The sequence below is a fragment of the Carcharhinus amblyrhynchos genome, chromosome 28 (genome assembly GCF_965287045.1).
Source record: "Carcharhinus amblyrhynchos chromosome 28, sCarAmb.v2.hapA, whole genome shotgun sequence".
Lineage (NCBI taxonomy): Eukaryota > Metazoa > Chordata > Chondrichthyes > Carcharhiniformes > Carcharhinidae > Carcharhinus > Carcharhinus amblyrhynchos.
Genome location: NC_137351.1, coordinates 22,018,161 through 22,031,092, shown reverse-complemented (window position 1 = coordinate 22,031,092; position 12,932 = coordinate 22,018,161). Strand labels below are relative to the sequence as shown.

The 12,932-nt window shown below is 39.9% G+C and overlaps 1 protein-coding gene across 5 annotated transcripts in view; it reads right to left on the bottom strand.

Moving 5' to 3' along the window:
* ccpg1 (cell cycle progression 1) overlaps positions 1–12,932 on the bottom strand; it is a 46,803-nt gene that overhangs the window by 22,059 nt on the left and 11,812 nt on the right. For 4 of the 5 annotated variants that reach the window (XM_080214283.1, XM_080214282.1, XM_080214279.1 and 1 more), the window contains exons 3-5: positions 8,047–8,146; positions 5,802–5,884; positions 4,261–4,471 (exon numbers count right to left, since the gene is read on the bottom strand). In XM_080214283.1, coding sequence (XP_080070409.1) covers positions 4,261–4,471; positions 5,802–5,884; positions 8,047–8,146 — 394 coding nt within the window. The remainder of the gene's footprint in view (positions 1–4,260; positions 4,472–5,801; positions 5,885–8,046; positions 8,147–12,932) is intronic. The other variant, XM_080214280.1, reaches the window with a different exon arrangement.

Below are 12,932 nucleotides of genomic sequence, written 5' to 3'. Positions count from 1 at the left end.
ATTACGAGGACCCAGGAGTTGTAGTATATCTGGAATTCCAGAAGGCATTTGATAAGGCACCACATAAAAGGTTAGTACACAAGCTATGATCACATGGGATTGGGATAATTTATGGATCATTTGGATAGAGGACTGGCTAACCAACAGAAAGCAGAGAATTTGGATAAGTTGATCTTTTTCTGGTCTGCAAGATGCAAACTAGTGGAGTGCCTCAGGCCCCAACTGTTCACAATCTATATTTAATGACTTGGATGCAGGGATAGAAGGAACTATGCCAAATTTGCAGATTATACAAAATAGGCAGGATATAAAGCTTCAAAAAATTTACAAATGGACATTAATAGGTTAGGAGCCAAAATTTGGCAGGTGGAGTTTAAGATGGATAAGTGTGAGGTTATGAATTTTGGTCAGAAAAATAGAAAGGCAAATTATCTAAATGGAGAAACTTCAGGTGCTTCAGTGCAGAGGGGTCTCGGTGTCCTCATGCATGAATCGCAGCTGCAGCAGGTAAAAAGGAAGGCAAATGGCAGCAAGTATAGAAGTAAGGGAGTGTTGCTGCAACGGAACAAGGCATTAATCAGACAGCACCTAGAGTACCGTGCACAGTTTTAGTCCCCTTGAGGAAGGATGCAGTTGCACTGGAGACATTTGAAAGGAGATTCCAGAGATGAGGGACCTGTCTTTTGAAGAAAGATTGAGCAGCTTAGGCCTATACCACCTGGAGTTTGGATGAATGAAAGGAGATCTAATCAAGGTGATAGAGGAGATTGTTGAAATAGACGTAGAGAGGATGTTTTCTTTTGTGGGGCAATCTTGAACAAAAGGTCATTAGTTTTAGGACAAGGGACAGCAAATTTAAAACAGAGATGAAGAGAAATTACTCTCTCAAAGGGTCATGAATCTGTGGGGTTTACTATGCCAGAGTGTGGAGGATATCAGAACATTTATGGAGATACGGATTTTTAATTAGGAAAGAGTTGAAGGATTATGGCAAATGGACAAGAAGGCGGAGCTGAGACCAAGGTGAGATCTGCTATGATTATATTGAATGGCAGAACAGGTTCTAGCAGCTGAATTGCCTACTCATGTTCTTATTCTCTAGAGCTACTCTGGAAAGCAGAGAAAGCATCATTGAGTATGTCGAAGGTTGAGATTGATAGACTTTGACTCCAAGGGAAGCTGGGATCAGGCAGGAAAGTGGAGTTGAGATTGAGGATCAGCCTTGATCCATTATACGACAGAGCAGACTTGAGTGGACGTATGACTCCTGCTCCTTTTCTCATGTATGTCCAATAAACGGCATTTAGAAGTGTAATTATCATTACTTAGGTATTGATAAAAATCAAAGAATCTACAACTGGTCTAATTGGGTTGGACACAAATAAATGTTCTGGAGTTGTTAGCAAATCACTGATTTGAAAAACATTAATACAGTCTGCTGCTGCTTTTATCTCTTAGGGGCTCAGAATGAAATGATCTTGGCGAGTTCTGAATGGAATTTTGCTGTTGGATTAATTTAACGGAGGTAGGTTGGAGAGGGGTTCTTGCCCATTAGCAGGAGAGCTGGTTACAGCCCTGTGTCATCCCTTTTAGAGAAGGCCTGCTGAATTAAGGCACTTAATTGGACAATGGGCTTTCCCCTTGTTTAAGAGCACCAGAGTAGGAAGTCCTGCCCGCTGAGAGGCTGACACCTCGATGGAACTGCAGCTCCATTGGAGGAAGTACTCACTGTGCCTGTATGACACCCACCCAAAGTCTATTATCATCACTGAATCCCAGGTCTCAGGTAGCGTGGGAAGGCAGCAAAGGAAAAGAGAGGCCCTCATTCCTGATCTGGGTCCCTCAATTAGGCACCAAGTGCCTGACAACAAGGAACCCAACCCAGCAGCCCACATGGCAAGTCCACTCCCCCACTGGATGAATGCCAGCAGTTGTTGGTTAGTGCCTTCAAATGGACATTAATTGCCCACTTAAAGACATCAATTGACGAAGAGTCATCTGGATTCAAAATATCAGCTCTTTTCTCTCCTTATAGATGCTGCCAGACTGGCTGAGATTTTCCAGCATTTTCTCTTCTGATTTCAGATTCCAGCATCTGTAGTAATTTGCTTTTATCAACTGACGGGCAGGGAAGGCCATCCACACACCAAACTCACCATGTTGAATGCATTAAATTCTGCCCATAGTCAACAAATGGGGACAACTTGCAGCACGGCCAACATAAGAAGTTGATGACACTTTTCAGAAGGAAGTACTCTTAATAGTTAAAAAGACTATTGTTGTACCAATGGGGTCCCTTGGGGTCCTTAAAGCAGGGGAAGGCCCATTGTTGTCCTTGCAATCAAGCTGTTTTTGAGCAGTTGCGTTAAATTGTACTAATATTTCTTACCCTGATTAACATGAAGTTACTAATTCACAAACAGAGTGACCCATCTACAAGTTCCTGACAAATCCAAACAAATTGTCACAAAATCTCATTCCTTGCATAACATGTGTTTTTTCCTCCATCATTCACAGCTAAAAATAACAGTCCATTTCAGATAGTAACATGTAAATAAATTGCAACGCTTTTGCAGGTTAGAATACCAAGTTAACTGTATGCAGCTCAGTTAAAACAAGCAGCATAAACAACAGTCCTATGAATCACTATTAGTCACCCTGCTTAAAGCCTACTGGTTCAGTTTAATCACACCACTTGGGAAAATCAGATTGCCAGACAGATGCTCTTTCAACTACTCAGTTCTTTTACATATTCTAGAATCTTCCACAGCTGCTCCTGCATATTTCATTTCACCCAATTTATTTCCAAGCCACTTATCTCACTTTCCTGAGGTAAATGCAGACTACATATTAATTTCATTTTTTTAAAGTGCGATTATTAACCAAATTTTATTTGGAAAGATTGCGAAGTTCTGTTTACTTAACTTAAAAAGAGATCACGATACAAATATAGAAGCCCACAAAAGACACTTGAATCTGCAACCCTCAAGACTTTTGAATGCAAGCTGAGAATTCTATCAGAGGATCTAGAGGCGTGGAAGGTAACGGGTGACTTGGTAGGTGCACAACCGTCAATGGCACAACCCGAAGGAGATAATGAGGAAGTCAAAGAGACCAGAGTGTTGTAAGAGGTGGAGACCCAGAGAAACAGGAGAGGGAATAAAATCTGTACTGAACACTGTGCGTGAAGCATAGCTAGAAAACACAATGTACATACAAAATATATATGCAGTGAACACATGTTTACTTTTGAGATCCAGTTGTTTTTTGACTGTGTTATACCTGTATGTCCAAATATTTGTGCGGCACAGTGACACAGTGGTCAGCACTACTGCCGAAGAACGCCAGGGACGCAGATTCAATTCCAGCCTTGGGTGACTGCATATTCTCCTTGTGTCTGCGTGGGTTTCCTCCGGGTGCTCCGGTTTCCTCCCACAGTCCAAAGACGTGCAGGTGAAGTGGATCGACCAAGCTAAACGGCCTTGTCCCAAGGTGCGAAGGCTAGAGTGATTAGCGAGGTTTTTTTTAATTCATTCATGGGACATGGGCATCAGCATTTATTGCCCATCCATAGTTGCCCAATGACAGTTGAGAATCAACCGCACTGCTGTGGCTCTGGAGTCACATGTAGGTCAGACCAAGTAAGGACTGTAGATTTCCTTCCCTAAAAGACATTAGTGAGCTAGGTGGGTCTGTCCAACAATCAACAATGGTTTCATGATCATCCAGATATCTTCTATTGAATTCAAATTCCACCATCTGTTGTGGAGGGATTTGAACCCTGGTCCCCAGAACATTAGCTAAGTTTCTGGATTAATAGTAATACCACTATTAAGATGGTTTACTGGAGAGTTGGTGCAGAATTGAGGGGCAAATAGAATCCCTACAGTGCAGGAGGCGGCCATGATTTACCAGAAATTTCAATTTAATGTCATGAAGGCTGTAAATTCAATAATCTAGAGTATAGAATGCAGATTAAGGCGGCTATGATATCATAAAGTTGGCATCAAAGGAAGTCCACTGTATATGAGCAAAGAATCACTTGAACAAAGAATAAGATTATCTTCTTTTGGGGTAGTAGAACGATTATTTTTAAGCTCAATATTTACATGTAGTAATCCAACAGCTAAACAAAAATAATCAGTTGACACTAAATACTAAAGAGTGATGTTAACATTTACTTAAACATTGACAATGCAGCATTAAGTTACTGCAGTCAGAAACTGTTTGCTAGTTACATGTGAAACAACCTGTCCTTACCAGTTTCTGGTGGGGCAAAGGTATACTGGCTACTGGAAGATGAACCTAGATTCAATTCATCATCATTTATCTGTTCTTCTGCTGCAACTTCGGGTTCCTCTTGGACAGCTTGAAGGTCTTCCACAGGTGGCGGCTCAAGAGTAACAATATCTGAATCGTCACTAGTTGCACCAATAAAAGTACTGTCATCGACCAATTTTTCTTTTGGTGCCTAGAACAAGTAAATAGAAATCTTTTGTCAAGTTTTCTTTTCTTTAAATGCCAGCAACAACCCTATTCCTGTAAATGCACCAAGTGGGCATCTAACTATCTTACAACCATGTCAATTGGTAGAATACCTGTGGCAGCATGATTTTAATCTTTTTTTAATAGTTTGAATTGCAGGAATACAAAGCTTTTGATTTCCAACGTTTTTTGGTATATTTCCACGGTCAGGAGTGTAGGATGTCATTAAGGATAAAACAACAATGGAAAAGAGACACTAAATCAAAAAAATACTGATTAGATCAAGCTCAAGTTATACAAGCCTATAAAATGTTGAATAAACATACAGGTAAAGAGTTCCATTGCCATGGGAAAAGCTGAATTTGGTAGGTGAACAAGCATCAACAAGTGTACCTAAAGGAGCTAATCAGGAAATCAGCAGAGGCAAGACTGTGGTGGGAAGTAGAGACCCAGAGAAATAGGAGGGGAAACAAAATCTTTATTGAATTCTGCGCATGAAACATTGCAAGAATGTCACATGCAGCTGGAAAACACTATTAATATACATACAAAAGTTTACTTTTAAGATCGAGGTACAGAAGCAAAACTGCTTCTGGCTATTTGTGACTCATCAGAAATATCTGGATGATGCAATGTCTTGATCACAATATAGGATTTAGGAAAGAGATAGAGAATGTAGAATAGTGTGCTTACAGCTGAAGTGGGATAAATACAAGCAAACCATATTATGCTCAAACTTCCTGTGATTGTGGATAGAAACTTGTGACTTGTGCTATCAAATAAACCTGTTGGACTTTAATCTGGTGTTGAGAGACTTCTTATTGTGGATGGAGCCAAACAGTGCTGTAACATGCCTCCTGCATTGTTATTCTTCAGATACTCTGCACTCCTGAACCCCACTGTGCTGGCCTCAAGATAATTAAAAGTCAGTGTTATGTTTTTAGTTGTTTTCTACCCTTCCATGCACCAGATTCCTCCACCCCACCCCCAGTACTTGTACCCTAGATCATTCTCATGCAGTATAACCTCTGTTAAAAATCACAGTTATGTACAGCTAAAAGTTACATTGCAACACAAAAACGATAAATTTCTAAATACAAATTAGCAACCCAAATAATCACTTTAATTGGAATTCTTATGAAATCTGCTATCTTTATTCAGTCATTTTATAGACAGACTAGTGGCAAATTGTCGGAGTTTCAGTTTTGTTCTTTAAATTCATTACACAAGACTTAAAAGCCACAACGTGTTATCACTTGATAAATGAATACTGCGACTGTGTGTTCATACAGAAAATGATTTCACCTCAATCTCACCTCAGAAAGGAGTTCCTTTTCCTCTAATGTAGCTGAGGAGTTGAGAGTTTCTATTGGCAGTTGTGTATGTCCAGTTTCTTCTGCTGAAAAATAAATAAGGGAGAGTAACATATTTTACACTTTTGATTTTAAAATGTAGAAAGTAGTATAAGTAGTTGCCACAGTAAAGATCCCAGGAGAAAGCTATCTGTTCCCTTTGTCCACTGGACGTACTGCAAGTTGACCACAGTTCTCAAAATTAAAACTTCACAATGCAGAGTACATCGCAGAAACGAAATAATGCAATGCAACATTTCCACTTAATAAAAATAATCAATATACAAACTATTCACATTAGATTTTATAAATGTATTGCAAGTTAAATTTATTATAGTAAATTACAATTTAACATTTAAATATAGAGTAGTTGATTATAATCCCTTTATAATGCTATATCATTGAAAGTGTATCCAGGATCGAATTAAATCACACAGGACAATTTGATTAATTGAAAATCAAATCAATTTAAATCTTTCTTGAGGCTTTTGTTCAATAGGAACACTGCTAACTAAGCTATATTGATAGCAGTGACTTCTCGTTCCTAAGGCCCTTTCTTCTTGTCATTAAATATACATTATACAATTAAAATTGCTAGTGTCTGCAGCTTCTAGCAATTTTAGCCTCTATTCCAAGGTGTTTATATTTTTTCCAAGCAGTATTCTCCCCCCAACCCCCTCCCCGCCATGAAAGTAAGGCACTGTGATTCAACAGCTTCTCCTAACCAGTGAGAAACTCGTTCAAAAGTGTAGCAACGAACACTTCCCCACCTCATGAACAGGAAATGCACTTATGCTTAGCATGATGAATATTTGGAACTCAGCATAGCGGAGCACCTGTTTGCTGAGATAAACAAGCACTTGAGCTTAAAAATGTTCTGGCCACACACTGCAGTGCAATCCCTTGGAACAAAGCACTTTCTCGCTCTTCCAAATGCATCACAGCATGCATTTCATTAAGAATGGCAAAACCAATCACCAATGCAATGCATGATTTGACAACAGGACAAATCAGTGCACTTGATTGGTATCCCATCCATCACCTTCAATGTTCACTCCTTCCCTCACTCGCACACAGTGATAGCAGTGTGTACCACTTACAACTCAGCAAAGGAACTTTAAGAGCACCTTGCAAATCCATGACTTCTATCACTTGAAGAACAAGCGCAACAATACACAGGAATATCACCATCTATGAGTTTCCTGACGACGAAATATATTGCCTTTCCTTCACTGTCACTGGGTCAAAGCCCTGAAATTCCCTCCCTAACAACTCTGTGGGTGTACCTACACCACACGGATTTCAGCGATTCAAGAAACCGGCTCACCACTACTTCTCAAAGACAGTTATGAATGGACAATAAATCCTGGCCTAGCCAGCATGACATCAATATCCCATGAAAGAAAAAAAAGGTCAAAAGAAAGGAGAAAAAAAAGAGTAAGAAAAGGAGAAAGAACTTGCTTTTATATAGATTCTTCCAGGGCCTCATCACACACCAAGGTGTTTCACATTCATAGAAGCACTTTTAAAGTGTAGTTACTATTGTAATGGAAGGAAATATAAAAGTAGAAACTGAGTTACATGATTAAGTATTTTGTTTTCAGAGATGTTAGCTGACATACAAATATTGGCCAGGTCACCAGAAAAACACCCCACTCTTTATAGAATTGGATCATCACGAGAGCACAAACAGAGGCTTGATTCAATGTCGCATCTAAATGATCAAATAATGCAGCACTCGCTTAAGATTCAAAACAAGTGTTGAATTATGTGCTTAGCTTCTGAAGTGAGACTTGACCCAATTACTACAATTATGAGGCTTATAAGGATATGATAGATGCCTTTAAATTTAGGTTAGAGTGAAGGGGGTCACATCCAAATCCTGCCTGACACCAACCCTCATTACATCAAGGAACTTGCTGAGCAACAGGGCCTGGGAGAGCAGTGTGCAAACACCATTCAGAGTGAGAAGCCAGACCCAGCACCCACTCCCTTTGCCTCATGCCCCTTTCCATCACGTGAATGCCTGCCACCTGGGCAAGATGCTGGTGAGTATTCAGTGCTCATGGAACTGTATCCCAGCAGGAGGGGAAAGGGCAAAATGTTAAACAAAATAGTGACTCATTACTGTACTTAATTGTACTTATCTCAGTTGTAGTAGAAAATTAAAAAGTATGTCTAGATACTTCCATTTTGCTATGATGCTTACCTTGCAATTCCAAAGGTTTGTGAAGTTGTTGATCTGATAAAGGCTGTGAAACGCCTTCAGCCTCTCCTTTATCTGAACTGAGTACCTCCACATCAGAACCCTAAGCAAAGAAGATCAGTTAACTAGTACCACTTTGATCATTTAAAACAAAATACTGGTATCAGCAGGGTACAATCTCTCAGAGATCAACTTGAAGGTGTGCACATTATGAAAAGGATTTTCTGCATCTGGTTTTCCAGCAGTGGAGGCATCCTGCCATTGGCCAGTGCAGACATCAATGCAATGGTGCTCTCCATGGCTCACCGGCTGCACTGCCAGGGAACACTAGGACAACTTCCGCCACTGGAAAACTCACTGCAGGAGGGCAGAAAATCCCAACCTATAGCTTTATTTTGCTCAAGGTACTCTAGTTAGAGTGCTCAGTGATCCTAAACCCAAGTGGATTTCATGGTTCCTACAATCCAGATCGTGCCTTTATTTGCCTCTTATCTAGGCAATTGATGAGGAAACCCAAAAATCCTTTACCACTGGACTGTATAATACACCACAAATTGATTTTCCTCTCAAAAAGGCAAGTTGAATGCACTTGCTCAGACCAAGGCAATTTAACACAGATGATATTCGGCTCAAGACAGTGTACACTATTTACAAAATATGCTATCCTTCAATGTCATCCTGAGCCATCTTTCATCACAATTAGATCCCCATAAAGGCAGCCTAGTTCCTGTGCCAAGCAACCATGAAGTCAAACTATCACTGGCCCTCTGTTGGCAGTAATCCCTGACTCTCTATTCTGAGCCAGATACTTTAAATGATTTCATGCACGATCTTTTGACAATACGCCAGACAAAACATATGAAATTCTTTATTTTTCGTAACCAAACAGTGTTTTAAAGAGACAGATTGGGATATTAGTGTCAGTCTGAAACCTTTGTGATAATTGGAGAAGCAAAGGTAGCATCAAGCCGTCAATGGCATAGAGTGGCACGGTGGTATAGTGGTTGGCACTGCTGCCTTATAGCACCAGGGACCCGGATTCAATTCCGGCCTCGGGTAACAGTATTGCGGAGTTTGCACGTTCTCCCCGTATTTGCGTGGGTTTCATCCAGGTGCTCCGATTTTTTTCCACAGTCCAAAGATGTGCGAGTTAGGTTCATCAACCATTGTAAAGTTGCCCCTTCGTGTCAGGGGGATTAGCAGGGTAAATATGGGGGGATACAGAGGTAGGGCCTGGGTGGAATTGTTGTGCAGCCTTGATGGGCTAAATGGCCTCCATCTGCACTGTAGGGATTCCATGAAACATGTAGAGTGGAAACCACAGCCTCCACATTCAATCAAAATCAGCATTTCAAAAGCATGTTTCATTTTCACAGCAGTCAGTCCCATGTTTAATGATACATGAAGGTTTCCCCATTATTTTTGTTTGTAAAAGGTATAATGGATATGGTGCAAAGACAGGAATAGTGAGTTAGGCTGCAGATCCGACATTTCAGTGAATGGTAAAACAGAATCAAGGAGTGACCTTTTGTTCCTAATATTTTTTCAGGCAACTGTCTGAATTCCCAAATCCATGTACAATTACATCAAATGCACCATTTATACCAAAATGTCCCCCCCCAAAAAATGCATGTCTCGATTTTATCCTGATAATGCAAATATTAGCTGGGCTGCAATGGAAACTCCCTCCAGAAAGCAGCTAACAGAAACCATGTGTACCGTTTCCAGAAATTCATTACTGATTCAGCCAGAAGGGTAAGAGAATACATAACATACAATGTGACCCATCAAATCCAATCCAACATGATGCTATCGTTTAAACCCAGATGTGTACTTACTGAAAACCTTCAATCAAATGAATTGCTTCACAGGAGGTTAAAGCTGCCACAGAGTAAGACATTGAAAGCACATTTTACCAGGAGCTATATGTTTTCATAAAAGGTTCCCTTCAACAAGTTAGTAATAGGCAATAAGGAGTAACATGCTCCAAAGGGCAGGGGCTAAGTACACTGGCAATGATATGGTCACAAAGGTGAAACTAAATCTTAAAATATTCATAATTGCTGGTACAACAAACCCATATTTTAAAATAACATTTAAAACAGAGAGCCATATGGATTGAGTATGCTTTTCTTGAGACGTTATTGTGAATATTAATGGCATTTTATCCATAGGAACAATTGTTATAATATTTAACCACTGCAGTCCATCAGCATCTACTGTTCAATTGCTGAATATATCATGGTACCTTCAAAGTATAACAGACAGTTTATGGTCCTGATTGACTAAAACTGCTTTGTTGCTGAACCAATCTACTGAATGCTATCAAAACAGTCATCTGGCACGATGATATTCAGCATTTATGTACTGAAAAACATTTCAGCCACTAGGTAAATATTGTTGGCCAGGATTTCCTCAACACAACAACAGCATCAGGTTTTGAGGAAAGTTATGCATATTTCACTCCCGAACCTCTACACAAAACGTCCTCAATCAATAGCTCCATCCCAGATATGTTCGCTGAAACCCCACTTTGCTCATTTAACATAGCTTTGCCCCCCAAGCAAAAAAACTTATCCTAAATTAGTATAAATTGACATCCAAAATTTAAAAGCAGCAAGACCAAAGTCTTCTATTTCTGGCTTTATATTTTTTCCCCCCATTTGCTTTTATTGAAATCAGTATTTTCTCTATCTTTAAGTGTGTTTGTAATGCATCATATACTGCTACTTTTATTATAAAAAGCTCCCCCAATTGCATTTTCTTAAACATGGTATGCTTAACGTACATGGTTTGATAACTTCATACTTTAAATTTCATAACATCAATTAGATCAAGAGGGACTAACACAACCCACCCTTTCATCAGACCCCGATTATAAAAATTAGCAAAATCACTCTGGTTTATGAAAACGAAATTCACACAAATTCCTGCATCAGCTGCCATCAGTAGGATTAGCGTGGAAACCAGCTTATAACGATTGTGGAAATTTTCATGTCAATTGATGTTCACGGTACCATTCTACCTTATCTGAATTAAGCACATTGACTAGAAATGTTTGTAGCAATATTTCTACCCAATCTAGCTTTTAGGCTTAAATACAATTAGAATTTTTTGCAGCTATTTTACACTTATGTAAATTTATAGATAATTTTGTATGTGAAAACTGCATAGTGATATTCTAAGAAACTTCATTCCAGTGTAAGTCTTTTGTTTACACCCCCAGTGGAAAATATCCTCAGGAACAGCAATTTCAGCTTCTTTAATTCCAGGATTCCATTTATTAAATGGGAAAGTCAAAAGCAGCGACAAGTGTTTTGAATATAAAACAGTAATCAATGTCTGGGCAATTACAAAAAAGTCACCACTTTGAGTTGCATGGTTGGTATTTATCTCAGATTTTCCTTCTTCCAGAAAACCACTATTCTACATCTATCCAAATCGGGACGTATAGATGTGGGAATCAATGTATAATGCAGATCGGCATAATTTCTTGTGCCGACTCTAACATTAAGGAAACCAAACCCAAAAATATCGTTATCAATTAAACACCATCACACTTGGTTATCCATTTTCTCCTGTTTAAATCCCTATCAATTTACACCCAGGTTGAGAAGGATGGAAAGCCACATCTATTTTCTCTATCTTTAAGACAGACAAGCATGGGCATCTTCAGAGGCTAAGGAACAATACTAACTTTGGCTAGAAATCACGGGCCGAAATCTCCCAAAAAGTGACTGCCATTTCTGGTGGGAAAAGCGGTGATTACTATTCACCCACACGTAGTCATTCTTTTGAAGCTTGGGGAGGTTACCGCAGGAAAGAGATGTGCGGGACCAAGGAACAATGGCAAAACCTGCTCTTCAAAGATTAATGGCGTCCCAATGTCAACATAAACATGAAGGCCACCCAGCACCCACACCTCCAAAATCCTGGCAATGGCCCTGCCTCTGCCTCCAATGGGGTCACCTAAGGCCCCACCCCCTTCAGATACTCTGCCCCTTTCAGTGCCACCAGAGCACCGCCAGGTTAGCACTGCCATGGTCGTGGGGGGAGGGGCAACATTTCAGCACTGTGCATCCATCTCCCTGACCATCCAGGGGCTTTAATGGCCTCCGAGTCCCAAGCCCGCTTCCTGTTTGTGCCAGAGGGTCATTAAATACCGGGAGCCAGGTGAATCTAGCTAAAACCTTGAAATGCATATTTAAATATGATAATCTTGGTCACACTCTCATTGGGCATGACTGCGTGAGGGGAGGTGGGGAGAATCCCAATAGGGGTTCTCTCGAGCGTAAACCACATTTGACCATACGCGTATGATTCTCCAGCCATAACGCGATTTCCACAGGGCTGAAGAATTGCGCTGCACACCCTCCAACCTCTTCCAGTATGTGCTCAGTACTCAGTGCTGTTCAAGTGCATACTTACATATATAAAAAAATACAGCTGATAGCCACATTTAATATCCACCCTGTGGTAGTTCTGGCATATCAGACTGTTATGATAAGCAAAATAGTGAGCAGGAACTATTATGTTCCACTTCTGCACGATAGTCTATTTTCTTTTTGAAGTACTGTATATGCGGATTAAACTTCTAATACTTGACTACTGACAAAAAAACTTTGCAGTTTCTTCTAAACAACTTTTGCCACAATTATTGAATATACAAAATCCAATTTTGCTCATCAAAAATGCTTTATTAATTCTCAAAAAAATGATGCCTAGCTTCCCCTTGTACATGAACAATATGATTTATTTTAATCAGGGATCATTTATAAATTTTCCATTGTGGGATTTAATTTCAATTCTGAACAATTATGAAGATGTTGCATCCACTACATCAGCCTAGATGCAAGAATGCTGTACTCCAAATAGAACATAGCTGGGAT